Raw genomic sequence first — 25,957 nt, 5'->3', positions numbered from 1 at the left:
ATACCCCATGTTAGGAGCCCATGGCAGGATGTGTGTCAGGAGAATATTCAGTTTACAGATGGGTGTTTCTTGGAAGAGCAATGTGGGTGAGTTTCTGGGTTTAGCCCTGAGGAGGTGAGGATGTGGAAAAGTCATAGTGGGGAGTCACTCTTGGAAGCCTTGCAGGTCTCCTGAAGATATCCACAATTCAGACATGAGAGTCCAAACATGGGGAAATAAGTCATTTATTGAGGCATTAAGGCCATATAATGATGTCCAGCATAGAAATAAGCCAGGTATTGCACACACACATGCTCCTTGGCCAGGGTCCTCTAGTGAGTGACAACATTTCTGCTCTGGGAAAAAGGGCCTCCTCTATTTTCATTCCACATGATTTAGGGAGAAGAAATCTGGCCCTCCTTTGCATGCTTTAGACAGGTTTCAAATAATATTTGTCCTTTTCAGCACAGAGAACAACAGAGTAGAGTCAGATTTTAATATTTAACTTACTTAACTATAATATTTAACTTTTGTAACCGTGTGTAGTGTTCTCAGTGTAAACTGTCTGCTTCCAAAAACAGCTCTATTTACCCAATCCTCAGGCTCTACAGCACATCCCACTTGTACTACTGAGAGTTGGACTCACAGGGGAGCAACTGCAAATGATTTATTGTAAGACACTGCAACAAGATGGAAAATTCTCTGTGGGTTTCTGTTAGTACAATTTTTGTTTCCCCAGAGTAACACCAACTTGCTCATGACTTGAAATTTATTGCTGCTTCTTCAGGGAGAAAATACAACTCACAGCATATTGGTACAGGGGTAAACAGCACTGATGCTGCTGGAGGGGACTCCCCAGATGGGGAATTCAGTGCAGGGGCATTGAAATGGAAATGTGCTGGTCGCTGGGGAGCTTGTTATCAGTGTGAGCAGTTTGCTTGAAACTGGTCCTTGGAGAACATGGGACTAGTTAGTACTTGAAAGGATAAAAATGTTGTTTTCAAGCTGCAGCCTTAGCACAATCCAGAATTCTGGAAATTCTGCTGTAAAAAGGGAAAACAAACAGGTCTCTCCTTGTGGGGAGCTCCTGAATGAAAATAAATCCGTTGTGTAAAAACTGAAAGAGTAGAGAAGTGTTTGATTTTAAATTGTACCAAATTGGAGAGTGAGAACTGGTGGAGGGTTGATTTTGGGGGATCCAGGACTGACACCCCATCCCCTGACAGGGTGGGGAGGCAGCACTTCAGCTCTGCCAGCTTTAATGGACACTGATTAAAACTTGTGCTGATTAAATTTTCATGCACTATTGATAAATGTGCTGTGGGGATGAGCATCTCCAGGAAGGACAGAAATAGGTGAATTATTTTGGAGAAAGCTGAACAGGAGACACAAAGCATTACTGCACCTAAAGCTTGGTGCAGATCACTACAGGACACAGTCTCTGTCCAGGGCTCATTGAGGTGGAAGATGAAATGGCTGCACTACAAACAATCTAAAACAATCAAAAATTATCTCTGAACATTTTACATACCTCTTTTTTTTAGGCCTGTTTAATTGCCTGCTCCTTCCTTTATTCCACTTTGAACCTTCCTTTCTGGCTGTGCTGATGTTATGTACATTATTTTTAATCAGATAAATAAAGATATATATGTGCATGCCTCTTAGTAACTCCTCAGCAGACAGAACAGCTTTGTACTAAGAAATTTCAAGTCCCTTCTGGGATAGCTTAAGAAGAAATAACTCACATATTTTCCTTATCATGCTTGGGTTAATTGGTTTTTTTTTCTGAAATTCCCACATAGTTGTGGTTTTTGTCCTATTTTGACACTGAGAACTGCAATTCAAGTCTAATTGATGTGAACTGTTGCTAAAATAAGATTCTAATTTTAAGCCTGAGAAAATCCCACCAAGACATTACAATTCAGCATGTCCTGAGAACTCCAAGGCTTACATATTCTTTTATTAGCAAGTAACCAGAAATACTGGAAATAAAGTGGATTGTGTCCCACTTTGTCAACATACACATCCTGTCTGAAAATTCCTCTTGACATTTCCAAAGATTTCAGATAGTAGGCTTATTTATTAAAATAAAAAAATCCATTTACTTTTGAAGGACTTTGTTTTTCTGCAAGATTTTAACAACATACAGTTCTTTCTCTTTGTGGTTTTTGGGAGGTCCAGAGCCATGGCAGGGACTGGGGAGATGGCAGGGTGTTCTCTGGGTGAAATGGTGTGTGATGTACAGAACAGGTTTGGTGTGAGGCTGATTGTTGACCTAGAGGATGTTGCATTCACACCTGAAGGATCTCAGAATTAAAAATTCAGCAGTGCATTTGTGTCATGGCAGCATGAGGAGCTCAAAGCTCTTGCAACTGCAGAAGTGGAAGAACTGCTGCTGAATAATACTTTAAAATACAATGGGTTTTTGATCATCAAAATCACCTTTACTGTACAATAATTTACCTTCTGACATTTCCACACCTACACAAAAGAATAAATCAGAATATCATTTAGTCAATGGGAGTTGTTAGAATTTATTAGAACATTAAAATCAGTGAATATGTAATTGGGACTTTTCTCAGTCATTGGACACAAAAGTTGAACATTTCTCTTTTATTGCATGTGTTCCTGACTACCCAGGATTTGATGGAGCAGAGGAGAATGCTTGTGAAAGTTGAGAGAAGTTTATGTCCTGGAATAAGGAAAGATTTTTTTCCTTATTTCTGAGGTGTAGCTGTGCAGGTCACAGGGGTGCAGCTGCTCAAGGTCCCTCAGCTTTGCCATCCCCCCCTGGCACTTGGGATCTGCAGTTTGGGATCAGGTTCTTGGGAGATGCCAGGGCAGCACCACTGCCCTCACAGCCCTGTTTGTGTGGGGGCCAAGTTAATAATCACCATTTTTGTGATATTTGAGGAGCATTTGCAGCTTTTCTGTGCAGTAGTTCCTGGGCTGTGGGTTGTGTGCTGTCCAAGATGGGGTGTCCTGGAGGGAACCCAATGTTCTGCATGTTGGCTGCTGGTGGAGACTTGGGGAATGGAATTGTTGCTGTGACATGGAGCCTTTGGATGCCAGCAGGAGGGACTTTCTTAGCAAGACAAGGAGAGGAGATGGGTTTTGTGTCTGATAATTTAAGTTTTTGCTTATATTACTAGGGGAAAAAAAAAGTCCTGTTACTTGGACTTGTGTGCATTTTTGTTCTTCTGGCTCTTTTAAAGTGCTCAGTATTTCATTGTCCCTGGGGTCTGGGCTGAGGGACATGGTCTAGATGGTCCAGGGGGAGGTGTCCCTGCCCATGGCAGGGGGTTGGAATGAGAAGATCTCTAAGGTCCCTTCCAGCCCAAACCATTCTATGGTTTAAGGTGCATTTTTTGAGTAATAATTGCTATAAGGGTAAAGAGCATTACAGACCTCTGAGATGAAATAGTCTTTGCTTATTTCCAAAGAGTTTGGGCACTTGCTTGGCTAGAAGTGAACATGGCAAATTGTGAGCATCAGTGTAATAGAAATGTAGTTTGTCATATGCTTTACATGGATATTTAACAAGGATAACTATTTAATATAGCTGAAGAATACTATGAGAATGATGACTTTACCTGTCTAGTGAAGTTTCAGACATACTCATATCAAATGAGACTTTAATCAGAAAAAAATCCATTATTGTAATAAGGAAATAAACTGGAGATGAGTCAGTGGTAGGTTTCATCTTAAAATTTGTCACAAATTCCTGGAAAAACATGAGGAGACCACTTGTGTCTGTTTCAGTTCTTCATGTTAAGAGGGGGTTAAATATTTCCCTGTCTGATATGATTTTCTATTTTTAATCTGCAAGTTGTTTCAGGCAGTGACTGTCTCTGGCTGTGCCTCACTCAGTCTGCAGAAGACTGAATGAAAATCCCAAATGTTAGCCCTTCTGACAGACTGGCAGCAAAGCTGGACTATTTTTAATGACAGAAGATCAATATTAGTGTGTTTTTGTAGGTTCTTTCTGCCCTGCTGGTTTTTAGGGTCACTTAGTAGGATTTGTGAGTTGGAATTATTCTTTAGTATTCTTACAGGAGGAAGGAATCTCAAATAGCCTTAAAACAAGAAAAGGATGTATTTGTCCCCTGAAATTAACCCTGAAAGAACATGTGGTCAGTTTAGTGGCACTGTGTTTAGCTACATCTACATTTCTCTAAATAAAAAATGTTATTTTCATGTTGTGTGTGACCATTTTATCCCTTGAGTTTTCAGTGACTCCTCATCCATTCTCATAGGAGAGAGTCAGATAAATCCTGTTTTCAAGTGCCAGAATTGGTGCACAAGAAGCACGCTCTAATTTTGCTGAGCTCGTGTCTTCAAATCAGTATTAACTTTGGCTTCACATCCATTATTCCTTTGTCTTTCCATGTAATCAGTGTTGTCCTTGAAGAATAAATAAAACATGGGTTTGCTGGGGAGATAACTGGGGTTTTCCTTTGCAGGGCCAGAAGTTGGACTTAGTGGTTTTTGTGAGTCCTTTCCAACTTAGGATATTCTCTGAGAAAAATGACTGGTTTAGGTGTGAAAAAAAAAAAAATCAATATCGGTGTGGTTTTAATTTTGCTTTTAGGAACAACCAAGCCCTGGAATCCTGTATTGTGCTGAAAACACATGAAATATAAATTTGTTTGTTGCTTGTTTGGGAAGAAAAGGGCATCTGGATGGCTTTGTTGGCTGGCTGTATCCACAAGGAGTGTTTAGAGAGCTCCAGTAATTGGCCCCATTTGCTTGGAGAGGGAGCCAAGTACATTTAAGCCATCCTGGGGCAGGAAGTGGGAATTAATGTGCAGCGTTTCTCATCCTGTGGTTGGAATTTTGCTGTTGGGAAGCAAGCTTTTTTTTTTTTGCCTTTTTTTGCTTTTTTTCCAGAAAAAAACCCCAACTTTTGCTGCCTTTGAGAAAACTAAAATGCAGATTTTCCAATGTTGTGTCAGCTCAGTGGCACTTTAGATATTTATTGGAGCATTTTGACTCCTGTGCTGGGGGCGGCTGCAGGAGGAGCAGCCGAGGCTCCGGTGGCGGCAGCGGGGGCGCAGGGGCTGGAGTGAAATGACATCTGGATTTGTCAGTGTGCATTTTTAACAGGATTTTCCTGTCTTTACACTGCCTCTAAGCCAAGGGCACATCACTGGGTGAGCAGAGCACAGAGTGAATCCCTGGATTTTTGTTTCAGAAACCCGACATGAGGCACTCCAGAGGCAGCATTGACCGTGAGGATGGAGGTCTCCAGGGCCCTGTAAGTGTGGGGGATCTTTTCCTCTCCCAGCTCTTCCTCCAGTTTCCTGGTAGAACATGCTCTTGGGGGTGGGAGATGATTTAAAGGTTTTGCTAAATGTTTCCACTGTTATTATGTGGTGGTACAGCTTTCCAAGAGGCTCAGCCTCTTTGGGAACTGCAGTCACAGCAAAGTGGTTCGTGCAGCAGTTTGGGGGATTTGGGGTTTGTTGGTTGTTTTTGTTTTTTCCCCTTGAAGCTGTTCTTGAAACAAATATTAAAATGTCCACAAATATGTTACAGTAATTTCCAAGTGCTCATGTGCTGTAGAATTGGGCCTTTTATTTAAAAATGGGGATTGTTTTCTGCAAGTTCTGTCAACAGGAAGCAGGATTAAAGTAACTTTTGCAGTTGTTTAAATATCTGAAGGGTTTTCTCACAAGGAATGTAAATGTTGCTGTTGTATTACCCAGAAATCTGTTTGGGGTAAATGATCCACTATGAAACAATTGCAATAAACCCCAGAGCCATTCCTTTATTCCCAGACAGCAGCTGCAGCTCGGGTGTTCTTTCTTAGTGGCTTAACTCCCGTCTGTTTCATTTAATTCAAACCATCTCTTCAATTGTTGAATTGCCATTGGAATCTCTGGATCATACTGTTGGAAAAGGGGGATTAGGCTAGGCACTGCTAATGACACAAACCTGGTTCATCCACTGTTTCTCCCAGGAAAGCAGTGGATATTTTAAATCCACCCTCCTGTTTCATTTGGGATCCAATTGTAAACTCCTGCTATGACTTCAGCATTTCTTCACTTTTGAAGAATTTAGGGATTCTTCCTGCATTTGCAGCCAAGACAGACATGAATGAGTGTATCAGTGACACACTGCAGCATGGTCTCTGGAGACATTCATGTCTGGAAGCTCCTAAGTTTTTTTTCCATGAATTTGGAGAAGATTTTTCGTTACTGTTCAGCCTTGGCTGTTGTTGCATCTTTATATAAGAGCAAGAAAAGTGTTGCTGCATTTTGTGCTGCTTGTGAAGATGCTTTGAGATGCCCAGGAGATTTTCAGTTCATGCCACAGGTTACAGATTCCAGACTGTTTCCAGGGGAAGTCCTGTCTGCCCAGATGAGGTGGTCCAATGTCACACCCCATCTGAAAGAGTGTGAAGAAAACACTTCATGGTCATGGACAAAATGGGTTTTAAAGGAGACTCTAATTCATGGTAACTACATTTCTAGTCACAGAATTTGATCTTGTAGTTCTCAGTGGGTTCAGAACATAACTCTGACTTCATTTGCAGTGGGAAATGCTTATTGCTGCTGTGAGTCAATTTGAGTTTCTGACTGGGAGGATGAGAAACTGGGCAGTGATACAAATAAGAAGTTACCACCCACATTTTGGCAGTTCCTGTCTGATCACATTCTTCTGACCTTTACTTTCAACACAGTTTTGTGGAAGTAAAAAGGCAAGAATTGTTCTAGTGGGATGTCATTCTTTTGCCTCTCTCTTGGTCTCTTTCTTTCCCCCTGGGGTTATCGGATTTGAAATATTTAGGTTAACAGCACAAAACATAGATAATGACATGATTGAATGTCTCCACTTCGTGTCCCTGTTTGTGAGGTGACCAACCTCACAGAGCAACAGACCAGTGTCATTTCTGGTTCTCCTGTTGTTGTTGACATTTTAGAAAAGCCCTCCTTGTGGTGCTGTCCAGCTGAAACTGCAGTCAAGCTTTGTCAGCACAAATTCTCTCCCTGCAGTGGCAAAGAGCATCTCTGTAGAGATGCCACCTGTCCCTTTTTCCAAAGTCTGTACACTTCCATTGTCCACCTAAGTTCTAGAAGATCCCTGCTCTGCCAGGCCCTTTTCTGCCCTGCTTGCTTGATTTCCAGCAGTCTGGTATTGTCTGCCTCCGTGCTCTTTAAAGATTGCTCTTAAAAATCACCTGACATCCATGGACTCCAGTTCTTTCAAAAGCAGATTCCCAGGGGACCTCACTATTTCCTGGAAAGCACCCAAAGTCCACCCCTCCATAGCCAAGGTTTTGCTGGAATTTTTTCTCCTCCCTCCAACAATTTGAAGCTCAACTCCCTCGTGGTTGCCATGACTGAGGCAGCCACTGCTCAGCACTTGGCCCCTGAGTCCCTCTCTGTTTACAAACAGCAGTTCCAGGAATCACCTTTCCCAGTCAGCTTCCTTAATACCTGCACCAAGAAGTTGCTTTCACAGAATTTCCTGGACCTCTTTGTGTCCACTCTATGATATTCCCAGTTGAATTTTGGGGAGTTAAGATCACCCCTAAGGGCCAGGGCAGTTGACACAGAGATATTCCTTAGTGCTGTGCTGACACTTGGGCTGCTCACAGCGGTGATGAGATTGGTGTGAAGGATGGATGAATGCAATTACCAGGGAAAGTCACTTCAGTTTGTTACTAAATTCTTCCAAATAGATGACCAAATGGGCCTTGACTAAGAGCTTTGCAACAAAAACAAAAAGCAAACCAGTTTTAAAACGTGTTCCCATTACAGAACCATTCAGCAGGAAGTTCTGCAGTTTATCTGTTGTGTTGTCATTTCTCCTTCACCACCAACTGACCTTTGCAGTTGGATCTGTGGACACAGACTGAAAATGCCTGTGACTGTCTCACCACATTTGAGTAATAAGGATGAAGTGGAATATGGAGGCCAGGGCTATTGTGAGCAGTACAAAACACAGGAAAAGTCTTTTATTGTTCTGTAAGTAAAAGATCTGTAGTGATGGACTGAGGATGGTGAATTGGGATGTATTTTCAGCTGTTGGGAAATGTGCTGAGAGCTGGCAGCTCTTGGTGTTTGAGATTGAGATAGTGCTGATGAGAGCTGCAAGCACTGCAATAACTACTTTATATGTTTATTTTGTTTTATAGGCTGGTAACCAGCACATATATCAGCCTGTGGGAAAACCAGGTAAGCAGTAAATGCAGATACTGACATTTTGAGTATTTGATTACAAGTCTTGTAGCAGCAGTAGTCAAAAAAAGTTCATGGTGGTATTTCCATTCAGAGTGGATTCAGTTCCAGGTGTTCAGGTTCCCCGTGCAGGCCCCAGACATGCAGTCAGCAAAGCCAAGGAAGTGTTTAGATCAACAAGCAGGAAATGTCTAGAGCAAGCTGAGTCAGAGTGGGAATTCACCCAGGGTGGAGTTCAGACAAGTAAAGCATCAGTAGACACCTAAAATTGGGTTTCTCAGTCTCAAAAGTGAATCACACAATTTCTTGCTGGGAAGAAATCCAGTTTCCCAGATTCACACAGCATGTTGGCACTCAGCTGTGGTACCAGGGATGACACCATCTCAGAGCTGGGGTAGCTGTGCCCAGAGCAGTAGCAGTTACCCCACAAAAGGAGTTTCTAATATTTACTAAAACAATCCTGCTCTCATAAAGTGCAGCTCCCACAAACAGTGCATTTACTGCACCTAAAGATCTCCCATCTCTGGCAGAGAAGAGCACAGGCAGCCTGTGCAGTGCAGAGCAGAAGGGTGCCAGGTGCCTCTGACACGTTGCTGCTCTAAAACCACAATTGTTTTGTCAAGCAGATCACGCGGCTCCGCCAAAGAAGCCCCCGCGCCCCGGAGCCCCCGGGCACCTGGGCAGCCTGGCCAGCCTCAACAGCCCCGTGGACAGCTACAACGAGGGTGTGAAGGTAGGGGAAACGCCCCCAGCACATGGAACATTACCAGGGCCACTTTATTCATTGCCAGTGAAATACTCCAGCAGATCAAACGTGACAGCTCTGAGGTAGTTTGGTGTTCCTGAAGTAGAGACCATGGAAAGCAAAGGGAACTGAACTTCATGGGTAAATAATGGCCTGGGGCAAACATGCCCTGGCAGCTCTCCAGGGGAGTGGGGGGAAACTCAGGTTCTCCCTGGCTGTGATTTAGTGTGCTCCTCACCTAGAACCTGCCCAGGTGAGCTTATTTCTAGTTTGGAATGATGAGGTGTCCCAAATGGACCCAGCTCCCTGTTGAGCAGCATGGAGCATGCCCAGGGATCCCAGGTACTCAGATGGCACCAAAGTCTCCAGTCCTTGGTCACAGGAGGTGAGAACTCCCCTGCAGTGCTCAAAAAGCTCTTGCTGCAGCACCAGGGCTCCTCAAATCCTACCAGCTCTGGTGAACAAGGGAAGAGGGGAAATGGGCTGTCTGACCTGGGAGTGAGGTACTTCCTGATGTGTTGTTTCATTTCCCATAAATAGCAATAAAGCCAAAACTGAAACTTGACAGTGGTTTTGTAGCAGAGGTGCTGCTGCAGGGTGCAGTGTCCTGCCCCTCCTGCAGTTGGTGTCCACAGAACTGCTCCTAAGGATGTCAGGCACTCCCAAAATCATCCCTTTGTGTGCTGTTTCCTGCTTGTGGTTCTCTGCCATCTTTCTAATCTCCAGGAAACAGAACTGCCAGGCCTGTAATAAAGAACAGGAATCCATAGTGTGGTGGTCACAGCAGTTGGGATAAGTGACCGTTATTTTAGGTGATTTAAGGAAATGCAGAGAAAGCCCAGTTCATCTGAACATGAAATTCAGAATCTGCCATCAGAGCAGTGTGTTCAGCACAACTTGATCCCGGCCACTGCCAGCCTGCCTCACTCCTGCTCGTGTTCTGGGATTATTGGAATGTTTAAGAATCAGTGTAAATAGCCAGCAGTGGTGAATTTGAGCAGGATTATTTATTATAAACTGATGCCAGTGCTTTACGAGCTGCCAAGCCTCAGAAAACGTGAAAAAGCAGTAACAGATGTGTTCCTAAATTCAGCTTCTCTAAAATTTCCTTTCTAAATGCTGATGCTGGAACATGAAAAAATGTTTTTGAAATACAGACTTCTGACAACAAACAAACCTGAGCAGTCAGAGACATCAGTAGTGACAAGTAAACAGGATTTGTGTACTAAATAGCTCTTTGAGTAGGAAAGAAGGGCTGATTTTGTTTTCTTCTGTCAAAATTTTCTTGGAATTGGATTGTTACATGCCCCTTGAAGAAAACAGCCCATTACTTTTTGGCACAGCTTTGTTAATGGTTGCAGTCCTAAACTGAAGATGCTTCTGGGGTTCATTTCAGACTCCCTTTTCTGTACACCCAGTTCAGACTCCCTTTTCAGGGAGAGCACAGATGAAGAGGATTGGAATTTCCTGCCCTCAGGAACCTTCAGGGCAGGCTCCAGAGAGCTCCTGGGTGAGGCAGAGCCAGCAAGTTCCACAAAGAAACTCAAAATTCTGCAGAGTAGTAGTGTTGATATTTGGTATAAACAAAGAGAAAGGAAGGGCTGAGAAACACAATGTCCATTGTCTGGAAAGGTTTGGCTCTGGAGTTCCAAGGGTTAGGACTGATCTAGAATGGGTTCTTGGTAGTTCCCGGCCATGGCTGTGATGAGTTGTTGTGAACAAGTCCTGCACAGTTAAATGACCATGTATTTCCCACCATGACTTACCTAAACCAAAAATTCCAGAAAGATGAATACAAAATTTTCTTAAATGCATTGGGTCCTGGACTGTTTGTGCAGAGGGACCAGCAATGTTCCCAGGACAGGTTTCCCTGGCCCTTGCTCCACTCACCACTCTGCTGCTCGCCACACTGGCTTGCTCCTGTCCAGCTTTGCATGAACTCCTGCCCGTGTGTTGAGTCAGGAGGAAGCATGGGGTGCATGGCAAACCCTTCCACTGCCCACAGGGGTGCACAGCAGCTCTTCTGTCACACAGGGCCCAGAGCTAACACGAGTGGCTGACGGTTCTGGTGAGGATGCGTTTTCGTTGCAGGCTTTTAACTGGTCTCTGATTGCTACACATGTTTTGGGTTTTTTTGGTTTGGGTTTTTTTTGTTTTGTTTTTTTTTTCCTGCTGAGTTTTATTAATATTGTTTTTCTTTTTTTCCCTTCTTTTGGTAAATTTCTTTAACCTCCCCCCACATTCTGCTCAACCATAGCCATGGAGGGTAAGCAGTGCGTGAGCGTGTGTGTACGTGCCCTATTCCAAAATGTCTTTGCATGTGACTTTGCCAAATGACTGTTTTAACTTCTTGATTGCTGAAACTGATTCGAATCACAGCCTTTCCCTGCTGATTGAGGCAATTACAGTACTCTTTTTCCTGAGGTATTTTCTGATCAATGCACTAGATTCAATCTCTGTGGTAGCTGTTGGTATCCACTTAATGAAATGCTACAAAATGCAATCACCTGAATCCTGCACTCCTTCCTTAAAGTCTCATCAAAGCATTCCAGAGCTTCCTCAGGGCAGTGGATCAGGGACTTGCAGTGAAACTTTTCTGGAGCTGGAACCAGTCCTGAGAGCCAGCAGTAACCCCGTGTAGGGAGCTGAAGCACCATGAACCATCTCAGATCCCAGAGGAAATCAGGAATTTTTAAACTTTCTGCTCACAATAAGTTGTTGCTTGGGCATCTCATTGTAGGGAATAGCTGCAGGAAACTGGGATGCTTGGTAGTGTTACAGTTCCGAGATACTGAGGACCTTACAAAGGATGTTTGCAAAGTTTGTTTCATTTCAGACCTGGGATTAATTCAGTCTGTCTTGGATTTAACTCCAGACATATCTGACTTGTTGGAAGTTTTACTTGAGTAAAGACCACACGACTTAGGAGGTTTTTTTCAGATCTCTTGGAAATCAACTGTCTAAAAGCATTCCATGTTTCCCACCTGTACTGGTGACACCATTTTTGTTAACATGCTGTTAGATTTTTACTAACAAAATAATAATCTCATTGAATCATGGAATAGTTTGGCTTGGAAGGATGATGTTGTTCCAGTTCTCTCTTTAACATATCAGTATGTTACTGTGTGCTCTGACATTATTTTGGAGCACAGAAAGCCCTTCTGGAACGAGGGACCCTGATACCTGTTGCCCTCGCAGTGGAACTTGAACCACTGAGACATGTTAAGTACTCAGTACTCTCATGCCTCAAATTATTTCCTTCTCTGTTGAGTGTTACACTGGAAGCTCTTCAGGGAAACCTTGGTAGAAGTTGCCCAGTGTCATTTCAGAGATTCAGGTTCAGTCAGAAGAACTAAAAGAAACTTCCTTCATCCCAGAGCCAGCGTGCTCGGCCAGCTCAGCTCAGGGCAGCAACAGGGCCGGGCGGGGAACCCGAGCCCTTCCCGGCTGGGAAGTGGCCGAGCCCCATCTGCTGGGGACGGGAGGTCCAACAGCCGCTCTCTGCTTGCAGATCCAGCCGCAGGAGATCAGCCCTCCCCCCACGGCCAACCTGGACCGCTCCAATGACAAAGTCTACGAGAACGTCACGGGGCTGGTGAAGGCGGTGATAGAAATGTCCAGCAAGATCCAGCCGGCCCCGCCCGAGGAGTACGTGCCCATGGTGAAGGTATGGGGGCAATGCCTAAAGTCAGGGTGTATTCCTACCCTGAGTAAGGTCTTGAAGTGGTGTTGGAGAACTCTTCTGGAAATCTGGAAGTAGAAAAGCTGTTTGTGTTCATGTGTTCAGAGGATGGAGCTTTGGATTCCATGCTCGCTATTGTGGACAGCACTGCTTCATGCCCAGCTTGCCTGTGCTTGTCCAGAGTCCTGAGCAGTGTGCCGTCTTCTCCACATTTTCACTTTTTATGAGAAAAACTTGTTCTTAAGCCTTTGGCATCTTGTTTTGATGGTGATAAACTATTATCACCATCAAAAAATAAATAAATAAATTGCAGGTGGGATTGTGAAGTGCCTTAGGCATGTTCCAACTCTCTCCATATCCAGATGAACAATTAAATGTATCCACTGCCTCTTGCACTCTTAAAATTCTCTCATCCATTTCTTCCAAGTCTTTGAAGTTTATTTCTTTAATCTTTTTTTCTTAGGAGGTTGGTTTGGCACTAAGAACTTTACTGGCAACAGTAGATGAGACCCTCCCAGTGCTCCCTGCAAGCACCCACAGAGAGGTATGTGGAGCTCTGCTTACTTGGTGCTCAGCCACTGCCTTTCCCATCAGCCTCAGCACTTTGGGACAGGTTTTGGTGCTCCCTTCATGGCACAGGCACACCTTTTGACTCCCTGAGCAGTCTGAACTCCTGGGTTATAATTCTGCATTAAATGAATTTCATTAAAATTAATTGCTGCATGAACTTAGGCTATTAGTGAGGATTCTTAAACTGGATAGAGGTGTCACCCATAGGAAGGTGACATAAACCCCACTATTCCACAGCAGGGATTCAGCTGAGGGTTAATTCTTAGTGCAGATGCTACCTGTCATTTGCTTGCACACCAAGTCATTGAACAGGCAATTGAGCAGAGCTTGGTGCAGCTGGAAGGTTGTCTGTAGTTCTGGATAAGGAATGACTGAGAGCTTTCAATGAAGTTCATAATTAAAACAGTTTTCCTCCAAAACCTTTAATGAGTGTGGTACTGAGAAAGCCAGGGAATGGTTCTGTAAGTGCCATCTCAGAGGTTCATGCTGACTTAGCTGTGTGCTTAAGTAACCTATATCTGCCTTCTTGTTTCATTTTTTAGAGCTGCTTCAGTAGTAAAGGGAGTAAAGCTAAGAAGAACCTGAAAACCCATTACAAGCTGTTAATGCCAAGTTGTGGTTTAAAATCCACTACTTGGGTCTTGGTGCTGTTTAACAGTGGGTGGCTCAGCAGGTGCCAAATTCCATCTGCTGCTTCCCGTGGTGTTTCAGAAACAGCCCAGCTTCGGTCAGGGATCAGGCACTGTGGCTCTGGGGCACTGCTGTGAGTGCAGTGTTTCAGACCCCCAGGGCTGACAGGGTTGTCTCGTTGCAGATTGAGATGGCACAGAAGCTGCTGAACTCGGACCTGGCCGAGCTCATCAACAAGATGAAGCTGGCCCAGCAGTATGTCATGACCAGCCTGCAGCAGGAGTACAAGAAGCAAATGCTGACGGCTGCTCACGCCCTGGCTGTGGATGCCAAAAACCTGCTGGATGTTATTGATCAAGCCAGACTGAAAATCAACCAGTCCAGACCGCACTAAGCACTGAGGGAAGAGCATCAACAGCCTCGGAATTCTGCTTGCGACAGGATGTTCCTTCACCTTCCACCAGCAGTGAGGATTCACCCAGCGCAGTCCTGGCCTTCCAGCACCTCTGGCTTCAGCAGACCTGACCGACCCCTGGGGTTCTCTCATTGCAACAGTTTAACCGAGTCTCTCTGGTAGAGCCGAGCCGGGCTGGGATTCAGGCCGAGGCAGCAGCAGCAGCTGAGGTTTGTACAGGAACCCTCGGAGCTGGGGCACAGGGCAGGTCACTCCATCGCATGGGACACGCTTCGCACTGAGCTGCCACCGGGCCATGGTCTCGGAGCCAAAACTGTTGGAGCAGCAGATGGGAGAAAGATATTGTGAAGAATTCGGGGAAACCTCAGGGCTGAGAATTCTTGCCCACAGTATATGAACTATCCAGACTGGAATTTTTTTTATTAGAACACTTACGTCGCAATATGCTAACCACGATTTACAGAGAAAGAATAAAAAGCTATATTTTCAAGACTTCAGTCATTTCAAGACAAACTAAAGCCCTCTTCATCTTCCTGCCTTTTACTTTTACGTGACCGTGTGAAGCATTTGTTTGGAACTAGCTGTAGGACACAACTGAACACTCGTCTTTTTCACCAGGATAACGTGCCAGTTCTTTTGTAGCAATGTTGTTTTCCTTGGAAGTGAAAATGCTGCTTTGTACCAGAGCAATTCAGAGCTGCATTTAGAGGAGATCTGTAACCATTCATGTCCCCCATTTTTATATAATTTATAAAGACAGATTAAAGCCATGATGACTATTTTAAACCCACTGTAGTTAACTAACCCATCCTTTTGTCTATCTTGCCTGGGAGGAGTTACAGTAGAGCAGTGTAATTAGATTTTCCTTGGTTTTCCAGTTATGCCATCTGTTCTGTTAAAATAAAAACCACACTCCCTTTTTGCTGTTGAGGGATATAAATTATTCTCAGGAAGAATATAATGAACTGTACAGTTACTTTGACCTATTAAAAAGGTGTTACCAGTGAAACTCTGACTCTTTATTTCATGTGTGTGTAATGCAAATGAATTCTTCCCTGGGTACCTGTGTCTTTTTAAATATAAATGAGTTGATAATCATAAAGTTGTTATATAAATGTAAAAGGTGGGGCAGTCCAGAGTCCATCAGTGTTTGTGGAACAATCCCCCTCCCCAACTCTGGGACACCCTCTTATACACCTGGAATTCTGTAATGCCTCAAATGCTCTGGAATACACAGTTGGAATGCATTCCTTACCTTGTTCAACTGCTCTGGAGAAGTCCTGTTCAGAAGCTATTTATGAAATTCCTGCCTTTTAAGTGGCTCCAGTGCAGTGTTACATCACCTCCCACACTTACCCTCCACACCAGTTTTCTGGCCAGGTAAATACATTCTGTACCGTACACAACCTCAGCCCTTCACCTGAGAATTGCAGCCTTTTCCCCACTCTAAAAAGCTTCTGGCCTTGCTGTGCCACAGCTGTCCCTGCATAGGTGCCCCAGGAGCTGCACTGCTGCTGTAACCAGAGGTGTCAGCACCAGAGGCTGCAGCAGCACCCCAGCCTCAGTTCTTCTGCTGAACAGATCCCCATCTTGCAGCTCCAGGCTGCCATCACACACCCCACTCACTGGGATTTCTTTCCTCCCTCTGTCCAGAGGCTGTGGGTGCCTTTTACAGCTTTAACTGTTCTTGTGAAACACCAAAAAGCTGACAGCGGAAGTTGTAAAGCCCCAGCTGAGCATTCATGACAGCAGTTTCAGGAGGTGCAGGTAACTTGACTATTCTCCACCCTCCACAAACATCCACCTGAGAGACATGAGTACAAGCAGGTGTTCTTTATTCCAGGCTGGTACAAAACTAATTAGTCAAAAAGACCAAAGCCCATGTCATCATCAGATTCCTCTGATTCTTCCTTCTTTTCCTCTTCTTTCTTCTCTTCAGCTGGAAAAGAGAAAGGATTTATTGTCCAATTTAAAACCTCAGAGAAGTCAGTTGTCACAAAAGATTGTCATATGCAATGACTAACATCAAGCACGAATCCCTGAGCAGTCCTAAAACCTAAGCCAGCAGCCCTGGCTGAAAAAACCTGAAAAGAGATGCTGATGCTCTGCATGATCCTGATGACACACAGGAAGAGCATTCTTAATTTTGAGGGAACACTAATCCTGTACACTGACTTCATGTGCAATGCCCCCTTTCTCAAGGGGAGGGCGTGCTTTGCTCACGAACACTCACACACGCTGCATGGCAAAATCCACATGCTAAGAGCTCCTGAAACTGATGCTTGCAAAGCTGTGGCTGCCCCATCCCTGGAAGTGTTGGATGGGGCTCTGAACAGCCCAGGCTAGAGGACGCTGTCCCTGCCCACGGCAGGAGGTTGGAAAGAGATGGCCTGTCGTGGTTTGAAAAGAAATGACGTTTTTGTGATGGTGTGGGCAAGCCAATCAGTGTTCAGATTTAATATTGGCACCTGGTTTGTCCACTGAGGGCAGGATACGCCTCTGAGAACACAGGGGTTAAAAGCTGTGATCTCCCAGGGGAACTTCCTCTTTGAGTTCCGCTTGAGAGTGAGTAGACCTCCCCCCTGCCCGGCCGAGCTGGGCAGGGGGGGAGAGGGGAGCCATGTGGCCGGAGGTAGGCCAGGCCTGGGCCCAAGGGTGGAGGAGAACATTGCAAGGGCTTCGGGCAGCCATCCTCCATTCCGCCCCCGGAGAGAGAGAGAGAGAGAGAGACAGAGCCGGTGCTAGTGATAGCACGGCCTGCGTGAAGGAGAGAGGAGGGGGTGCCCAGCAGGGCAGCCAGGCGTGAGAGTTCATGAAGCAAACCGGCAGAGCCTAGGACTTTTAACCCTTCTGGGGAGGATGGAAACCTTGCAAATGCTGATTCCTCCTGAAGTTGATGAGATTGAGAATATGTTAAGAAGTATCCTAGGTGAGAGGAGATGATAGAGTGGCCTTTGGCTAGACTTTTCTTGTATAGCCACAGCAGAACCCCTTGTGTTCCTGTGACACAGAGACTGCATTCTAGGGGGAAGCGATGGCTCAGAGCCAAGAGAGTACAGTGATGTAGAAGAGTGTGAACAGAGACGACGGGTGAAGAGAGTGGTAGTAATGCCCTCCGCTTCAAAGAAGAGGAAGAAGATAATCTCTGTTCAAGAGACCCCTCGGCCCCAGGGGGTGAAATCTGGGGGGGGACAAGTGTCCCAAAAGGAGAGAGACTGTGCTCTTTTTGGAACTAGACAAAGTATCCTTAAAGAGAAAAACCCTAGAAGCAGCTCTGATCCATGTGCAGTAGTGAGAGCACTAGACATGTTCTCCGAGCGGTGCCACATGTGACATAGAAACACGAGAAGTTTCGACTGTTTCCTGAGGAAGTCTGTGGTGCAAGAGAGACTCCTCTCTTCTCGAGGAATTGAGAACTGATTATCTAAAGGGTAGATTTAGTGGTAATGGAATTGGAAATCTAGGTGGGGGGAGGAGGAAGAAATTTAGAAGGTTTTTATCTTAGGTTCTATGTGTTTTGTGTGTTTTCCTTAGTGTTTTCCTTTGTAGTTTTAGGTTAATAAAGTTTTTTTCCCTTAAACCTCAAGTTGGAGCCTGCTCTGCTCTGTCTCTGATCACATCTCACAGTGGGTGCCAGGGAAGGAAGTGATCTCGTGGGGGCACTGGCATTGAGCCAGGCTCAAACGATGACATGGCCTTAAAGCTCTTCCTAACTCCAGCCATTCCATGGATGCACGGACCCACGTTCCCGCGCCTCGGTAGGACACGGCCGCCACTTACCGGGGGCGGCTCCGCCGGCGGGCGCGGCACCACCCGCGGGAGCGGCGGCAGCGGGAGCCCCTCCACCGCCCGCTCCCACGTTACAGATCAGGCTCCCGATGTCAATGTTCGCCAGCGCCTGCGGAGAACGACAAGCGGCAGAGAAGCCCACTTAACACTGGCGGGAGTTGCGCTAGGAAACCCCACACGCCGCCCCCGCCCGGCCCACGGCCCTTCTCGCCCACCTTGGCGAAGAGCCCCGGCCAGAAAGGCTCCACGTTCACTCCGGCTGCCTTGATGAGCGCGTTGATCTTGTCCTCCTGCAACGAGACAGCGGCGCTCAGAGCCCGCCCGGCCCGGGCCGGCGCGGCCCCTCAGGCGGCCATGCCGCGCGGCCGCCGCCATCTTGTGCGGCCGCACTCACCGTCACGGTGACCTCGTCGTCGTGCAGGATGAGGGCGGAGTAGATGCAGGCGAGCTCGGAGACGGAGGCCATGGCGGGGCGCGGTGCTGGTCGCCGGGTGGTTCGGCCTTAGCTTCGTACGAAGGACTCAGCACCTTGGGCCGCCGCGGAGCGAAAGGGAGCGGGCGTCGCGGCGCGGATTTATAATGGCGGTGCGCGTTGCGTCATCAGTGACGTCACCCCGTGACCCGCCGCGCATGGCCGGTGCCCGCGCGGGTTCCTTCCCGCTCCCTCCCCGCCCTCACGGGGAATAATTCACCCCTAAAACCGAGAAGAGCGCTGAGCCCCGGGTCCGGCCTCTCCCCCACCACTGCCAGTCCCCGCCGTGCCCCCGAGTGCCACATCCCCACGGTTTTTGTATCTCTGCAGGGATGCGGACCCCAGCACTGCCCTGGGTGAAACCTCTGGTGAGGCCATTTTCCCAGGATCCAAATTAAAGCTCCCTGGCACAGCTTGAGGGACCCAAGTCCTCCTTCCCCACAACTACTTCACGTATCGCTGCCTCGCTAAAACACTCCGTTTTCTGTACGTAATAAAACGGGAAGAAAAGGTGCAGGATAACCCTTGCTACAGGACTGTGTATTGTGATTTTTTCCACCCGAACATGAGCAAGAACTTTCCCGTGCAGTGACCGAGCGCTGAACAGATTGCCCAGAGAGGATGCGGAGTCTCCCTCCCTGGAGATAACCCAGAGCTGTCTGCACGCGATCCTGTGCTCTGCTGGAGCAGGGAGGTGGCACCTGGTGACCCCACTGTGGTACCTTCCAACCTCACCTGCTCTGTGGTTCTGGGATTCTGTGTGTGAAAAACGCCTATCACTTGTTTTTAAAATTTTAAAAGTTTAATAGTAATAAAATGGTTATAAAAATAGCATTATAATTAGAGTAATAATAATTTGGACAATTTGGATTAGGACAATATGAGACGATAGAAATAAAGAGTTACAGACGTCCAGGTACCTTTTCTGGGCAACATAAGCCCGAAAAAGGACACCTGTTAACAGAGGATTAACCCTTAAAAACAACAGCCTGTTGCATGTTCATACACATCATACATGATGCATAAATTCCATTCAAACACAGGATTCTGTCTGGTCAGGGTCCGCTTCTTCCTCTTAATCCTGACGGCTGAGCAAGGCAAGAAGAAGTTCGTTTCTTCTGCTAATGTAGCAATAAATTCTCTTTCTCTGAAAGATTTCGGTGTCCTGTGGCTGCTGTCTGGTGCGGGTACCTCATTCCTTTCTTAAAATAATATCTCACATACATAGTTTCTATTTTAACATTATGTTATAATATAAACCATATTTAACACACTACTTAAAAATTTTAATACAGCATAACTTTCTAACATAAGACATCTAATATTTTAATATTTGCGAAAAGCCAATCATAAAATACACATTTTTCACGTGTGGTTCTGCTGAGCCTGAGCAAATTCCAGAGTTTTGCTCCAAAGGCGTCATCGGATTGTGAAAAATGAATGTTCTCTGGGTTTTTGTCTCTTGACAGATGTGTCTTTGATGAGCCTCATCTCCATGGTGGGGCAGATCATGGAGCAGATTTCCTAGAAGCTGTGCTGGGGCACTCCTGGAGGACATGGAGGTGATTTGGGACAGCCAGGCTCCATCATGGTCAAGTCCTGCTTGATCAACCAAGGGGCCTTCTATGATAGAGTGACCACATGGAGTGGACATGGGAAGGTCTCTGGATGTCACCTGTCTGGACTTCTATAAAGCCTTCAAGACAGTCCCACACAACATCCTTCTGTCTAATTGGAGAGAGATGGATTTTAGGGGTGGACTGTTTGGTGGATGAGGAATTGGCTGGATGGTCACACCCACAGTGCAGTGATTGACTCAATGTCCAGAAGGAGATCAGTGATGTGTCCCTCAGGTCTGTTTGGCACCATTATGATTTAAAGTCTTCATCAAAGATGTGAACAGGGAGATCAGGTGCACCCTCAGCAGATTTGCAGATAATTCCAAGCTGAGTGGTGTGACTGACATGCCTGAGGGACAGGATTCCATCCAGGCTGGACTGAGCTCTGAACAACCTGATCTAGGTGAAGATATTCCTGTGCACTGCAGTGGGGCTGGGCTATCTCACCTTCAAAATCCCTTCCAACCCAAACCAAATAAGTCAAACTAATTAAACTTAAACAAAATTATTCAAAAAATTGCAAAAAGCTTGAAATTTTAGAATCCTAAAATGACAACTTTCTATTACCAGCAAAGTGTATCTAGCCTGATTTTGGACTGCTCCTTTATAGAAATCTCAGGATTTATTAGACTGTTACAAGTGAAAACTGAGGTAGGCAAGAGGGACTTTACCTCTTGTATCCATCCCTGCCTAAGGATCACAAACAGCTGAGAATTTCACTGAACAAATTTCACTAACACTCCTCACTGCTGGAGATGATAAATGCACAGTGATGCAGTGCATAATTTGTGGGTGCTTATCCCTATTAGTGGAGTCAACAACTCTGAATTTAAGCATTTACGTAAACTTCCTATTCAAGGCACAGGACAATTGTCTCCATTTTTGTACCTAAGTCAAAGCAGCAAATAAATGCACCTTTCCACTGGGATTAAATATCCAGGAACCTCTGTCTTTGCTAGGTGCTTGAGGATGGGATTTCACAGGGACTTGTGTGAGTGTCATTCAAGGGCTGCCAAGGTCTCCTGTGCAAAAGCCCTCAGAGTTGTCCCAGGGTCCATGAGATGATGATCTTGACTGAAAAGTAGCAGCAGAGAAATAAGATTCCTTTTCAATCAAATAAACTTGCAAATGTTGCTGGCCTGGGAGATGAGTACTGGAAGTGTGCAGGCTGTCAACAAAATTATGTGTTTAATAAGACATGGTTTTGTAACAGTTCTGATATAACAGTCCTTAAGCTAAAAGTTATTAGAGATGCTGATAGGTTGTTAAAAAATAAAATATGAAGACCTAAAATTTAAATGTGACATTCACATAAGCTTAGGCTTTGGTTGGCAAAGATGTTAATTAAATGAGATTTGCCTGCATCCTTGCTTCATGGCTGTCTTGCTGCATCTATTGAGTGACACTGATAAAGCTGCTCTGTAGGAGCCCAGAAGAAAGTTCTGATGAAAACAAATCACTGTGTAAAAGAGAGCAAAAAACCAAAAGAAACCCCAGTTTTGCTGCTTCCTAATGCTTTTGGAAGCCTAGGTATGTGATCAGGATTGCTGATTAATACAGCTTACTTAATAAAACTGGAAAATAAAGCAGACCAAGGGTCTAGAAATTTGCAGTGGAAATTTTTCACCTCTGATGCTGTAACTGTCTGTACTTTTACTGTCTAACACATCACCATCCATTTGGAGCAGAAGTCTCTGTTCTGGATGAATTTACAGCAAATACATGGAGGCAAAAAAAATCCAACAAAAACAAAACAAAAAAACCCAAACAAATAAACAAAACTACCAAAAATATTCCCCCTTACATTCTTCTGTGTATTCTGCTATTCCAGGGTAGTGAGTTATTCCCAGGCTGGTGAGGTTTAGGATGATGATTCAGCTGTGTACTAGCAGACTGGTGCAGGATCACACAGGGCTGTCTTCATGATAAACAAAGCAAGTAACTTGGCTATGAAACTTCCCTGAGGTGGATATTTGACACTTGGAGGATGGATGGTGAGGAGCAGTGGCAGAGATCTGGCTGGATGTGCCTGTGCATTGCCAAGGAAGATGAAAACATCAGCAAGATCTGTCATTATCATACACAAAGCAGTCAGCCCTTAGCACCTCACCCTGAATTAGCTTTGTGATGTTCACACAGAGCCGATGCTGTGTTAGAACATGACCAAGGCCACTGGTGGTCATCAAAGTGGTCAAACTCAAGAGGTCTTCACCAAGGAGACTTGAAGTTGATAGTTGCTTTCTCTTTTCTTGTCCTTGCTTTACTATTTTGTTGCTGCTTTTAACCTTCCTGAGGTGATTCTTCTATCCTTAAGCTGCCTCTCTCCAGCTCTCAAGGCTGCAGTTTCTCAGTGACCAAAAGCAAAGGGTGGCCAGCAGGAACAGGGCAGTGATTCCCCCCCTGAACTCAGCACTGGTGAGGCCACACCTCGAGTCCTGTGTTCAGATTTGGGTTCTTTGCTACAAGAAGGACATTGGAGCCTGTCTGAAGAAAAGGAACAAAGCTGGGGAGGGAAGGAGCTGCCTGACAGGAGGCTGAAGCCAGGTGGGGTTGGTCTCTTCTGCCAGGTAATAATGCTGGCATGAGAGAAAATTTCCTCAAGTTGTGCTCAGGGAAGTTTAGATTCACTGTTAAGAAAAATTTTTGCATGGAAAGGATGGTCAAGCATTGGAACAGGCTGCCCAGGGAAGGGACTGAGCCAAGAGCCTTGGAGGTATTTAAAAGACATCCAGATGTGGCACTCAGGGACATGCTTTTTTCTTGGTGAACAGTCTCAGGTACAGTATTTACTTCTTTTATCTTCTTTTTGGAAAGTCCCTTTGTTCGTAGTTGGGGTTTTTTTGTTTTGTTTGTTTGTTTTGTTGTTTTTAGTTTTAGTTTTGGGGTTTTCCCCGCCTAGTAATAAGGTCATTACAATGAAGAACAAAACTCTGGTACTTCTTGAAACTGTAACAACCAGTGTGTGTGACACATCCCCAATAGGTGGTGCTGCATCTTTTCCATCGAGTTGAATTGTTGCATTATTGATCCTGATCACCTGGAAAAATTCTTTTTGAGTGAACTGAAGTTAGTAATCTAATGATAATTAGTAGTTTTGTTTTGTTCTGTTTATTTAGAAATTATTATTGCAATTCATTTGACAAAATAAATCAAATGCAGCTTTGTAGCTTGGTAGTTGGGACAGTTATCTGATTATAGAAACTCAGAAATAAATTATTTTGGTTCCTCCACCGTGGATTAATTGTGGTTAAATATTTAATTGTTAAAATAACAAACAGTTCCTGAGCAGGGGACCAGAACCCTCAAAGTCTTTGTAAAATGTGAACACTTTAGGGCATAGAGCCATGGACTTCTTCACTTTGGTTCTGATTTTAAATTCTTATCTAAAGCAGAATGCAAAATATGTGACAGGTCTAATGCATTTACTCCAGGATAACAACTTAAAAGTTAGGCCAGTTGAGAGGTGGCAAATATAACCCTGAATCTCCTCCAAGTCAAGAATAAAATTTATACCTTTCAGCTCTGAGTGAAAATTTTTGTGAAAATTTTTACAGTATAATTTTTTACAATGATACTCTATCATTGTAAAAAGGACAGTCAGACATTTATAAACTCTGGGGAGGTTTAAAATTAATTCCATTTAATGGAATTAAATGCAAGTAATGGAAGTAATGGTTGTTACTTAGGGAGATCAAGGTTTGTTTTCTCATCAAAAGAAAAGCTCTATCATTTGTCACTGGCCAATATGTAGATAAAATATTTTCCCTAGATTGCTGCCGCTGCTATAAATGATTTTTAAATGCTGCTCCTAAATACCATCTTTCCTTCCAGAATTATTAGAACATGCTTTTTTCCAAAATTAATAATTACTTCTGTGACAGATATCAGTTCTGGGAAATGTCATCTTGAAATACAGCAGTTAAGACAGGTATTGTTCCCAACAGTCACTCGTTATTTTTCCTTTAGAAAAACCTAATTTTAACATTTAAGCAGCTCTTCTTACACTACCATGTAATTGTTAATACAGCATATAAAGACCATGCTTAAAAGAATGCTGTTACAGAGCTTTCAAACGTCTCTTTCAGAACAAACCTTTTCAAGAACTGAAGCCTTTTTTGGGTGAAATGGCCCAGTAAGACATAATTAGGTTTCACTGTGCTCCAAAACAGCAGTTGTGAGTGACAGAAAGCATTGGAAATAAAGCAAGTGACATGGCCCAAAATGAGCGTGTGAAGAGAGGCAGAAGAGAGCTGGAACTCTCTTTCCTCAGCTGCGCAGAAATGCTGCTGGAAGTGCTCAGAACCATGAAAATATACCCGAGGAACAGCAGCACTCCCACATGGGAAAACTGTGCTTAAATAAAACAATTTGATTTATTATTTAGCTGACTGTGCAATTCTACAGTCTTGTATGAACAGTGACAAATGCTTTTGCTTATTAAGTGCTAAATCCAGAGAAATCAGCTTTAAATCAGTACAAGAGTGTTGCAATCTAAGATGTTTGAGGCATTAATTGCCACTTTCAGGATCTCTGTTATTCAGGGAACTTTTGAAATCAATTGCAGAGGGTCCTGTGGAGCCAGAAAGAACTGTGGGATGAGTGTTTAGTATTTTGTAAAACCTCCCCTTATATTTCACCTGTCTTGTGATGCTTGTTAGCTTATAATTTTCAAACTGCTACCACAGTACCAGAGTGGACTTGTAGGTTCAGCATAAGTCAGTGCTGATAGCCAGGGTGACCAAATTAGTCCAGTGAACATTTCCAGAAAGTTGTCAGTGTGTTTTATCCCCTTTTCTTTCTTAAATGCAGGTCTAACAGGCACAATAGTATGTCTAATCTCAGAGAAAGTTATATTTCTAATCAGGTTGAAGAGATTGGCTTAAATATAGCGTCAAGTAATTAGATGACAGACAGAAACTGCATATTTTTCTCCTGCTGCCTCAGCAGAAAGGCCCAATGTCTCAGATAATTCTCTTCTGGCTCTTGTTTTTGGGGATTTTTCCCCATCCACCCTCTTTTTCAGCCTCTAGTAAGGTTATATACCAGAAATTATTGGTGGTTGTGAAAAAATGTTACCCAGATCCTCACAGGGAGGAAAACGGCAACTCCTTGGCCAGCTCCTTTGTTTATCTTTTTGCTAGAGCTGCTTGGCTTTACTTTAAAACTAAAGTTGACCCATAATTTTGTCCTTTATTTCTTTATAGTTACGGGTAAATCTTTACTTTCCAGCAATTTCAGAAGCTTGGAATAGAGACAAATCCAAAATCACTCCAGTGGAAACTCCAGTGGTGACAATGGTTTCAGGAATAGTTCACTTGAAGTGAAAGCTGAGCTGTTAATAGCAGCCTTTGAATATCTGCAAGTATGACCCAAAGGGGAGAGTAAATACTTTGGAACAGTGAGATGCTTCTGTATTATTTGAGATATGAACTGATGAAGAAGGATAATTGGCTTGATGAACACTGCAAGCTGTATGTTTGCCTTGCTCTTTGGCAGATAATACTTGGTGAAGGAATTCAGTTGAGTTTGATAGGGCTTGACTGTTCTGGGCTAAAAACTGCATGAATTGTTTAAAGGCTTCCACATAAACATGGAGGAGGTGATTGAAAGTATAGATCATGGCTGTGCTGGAATTCTGTAGGTAACTCCAGTGGAAGTGAGCATCATTGACTTGCTCTTTGCCTCCTTAGCAGGTTTAACTTTATTTTTCCTACTTTCTTCTGAAATGAAGAGGTACTAATTAGGTGACTTCAAAATGATGACAGTTCCTACAGGAATTATCATCTCTGATGTGGAATCATAGAATTGTTTAAGTTGGAAAATACGTTTAAGATCATCAAGTCCAACCATTAACCCAGCACTGCCAAGCC

General features: G+C 44.4%; 2 protein-coding genes across 8 annotated transcripts in view; one reads left to right on the top strand and one right to left on the bottom strand.

The window, feature by feature from the left end:
- PTK2 (protein tyrosine kinase 2) overlaps positions 1-15,128 on the top strand; it is a 189,932-nt gene extending 174,804 nt beyond the window's left edge. For 5 of the 7 annotated variants that reach the window (XM_050971676.1, XM_050971674.1, XM_050971679.1 and 2 more), the window contains 6 exons: positions 5,174-5,236; positions 8,123-8,162; positions 8,789-8,898; positions 12,422-12,577; positions 13,056-13,136; positions 13,977-15,128. In XM_050971676.1, the coding sequence (XP_050827633.1) occupies positions 5,174-5,236; positions 8,123-8,162; positions 8,789-8,898; positions 12,422-12,577; positions 13,056-13,136; positions 13,977-14,186 (660 nt within the window). In that variant the 3' untranslated portion in view covers positions 14,187-15,128. The remainder of the gene's footprint in view (positions 1-5,173; positions 5,237-8,122; positions 8,163-8,788; positions 8,899-12,421; positions 12,578-13,055; positions 13,137-13,976) is intronic. The other 2 variants (XM_050971675.1, XM_050971680.1) reach the window with 1 other exon arrangement.
- Positions 15,129-16,025: 897 nt separating this feature from the next.
- Positions 16,026-18,588, bottom strand: RPLP1 (ribosomal protein lateral stalk subunit P1). The gene is made up of 4 exons (XM_009088358.4): positions 18,391-18,588; positions 18,212-18,286; positions 17,988-18,105; positions 16,026-16,146 (listed from the first exon to the last, which is right to left on the bottom strand). The coding sequence occupies exons 1-4, from the start codon at positions 18,460-18,462 to the stop codon at positions 16,067-16,069; spliced, it is 345 nt and encodes a 114-aa protein (XP_009086606.1). The 5' UTR covers positions 18,463-18,588; the 3' UTR covers positions 16,026-16,066.
- Positions 18,589-25,957: the final 7,369 nt, after the last annotated feature.

This window comes from Serinus canaria, chromosome 2 (genome assembly GCF_022539315.1).
Source record: "Serinus canaria isolate serCan28SL12 chromosome 2, serCan2020, whole genome shotgun sequence".
Taxonomy (NCBI): Eukaryota; Metazoa; Chordata; class Aves; order Passeriformes; family Fringillidae; genus Serinus; species Serinus canaria.
This window is presented reverse-complemented; position numbering and strand designations above follow the sequence as displayed.

Excerpts from the sequence above, each read along its gene's own strand:
- RPLP1 (XM_009088358.4), bottom strand. The coding sequence starts at position 18,462 with ATGGCCTCCGTCTCCGAGCTCGCCTGCATCTACTCCGCCCTCATCCTG. Across the intron at positions 18,287-18,390 it reads ACGACGAGGTCACCGTGACG|GAGGACAAGATCAACGCGCT; the intron begins GTGAGTGCGGCC and ends GTCTCGTTGCAG. Across the intron at positions 16,147-17,987 it reads CGCCGGCGGAGCCGCCCCCG|CTGAAGAGAAGAAAGAAGAG; the intron begins GTAAGTGGCGGC and ends TCTCTTTTCCAG.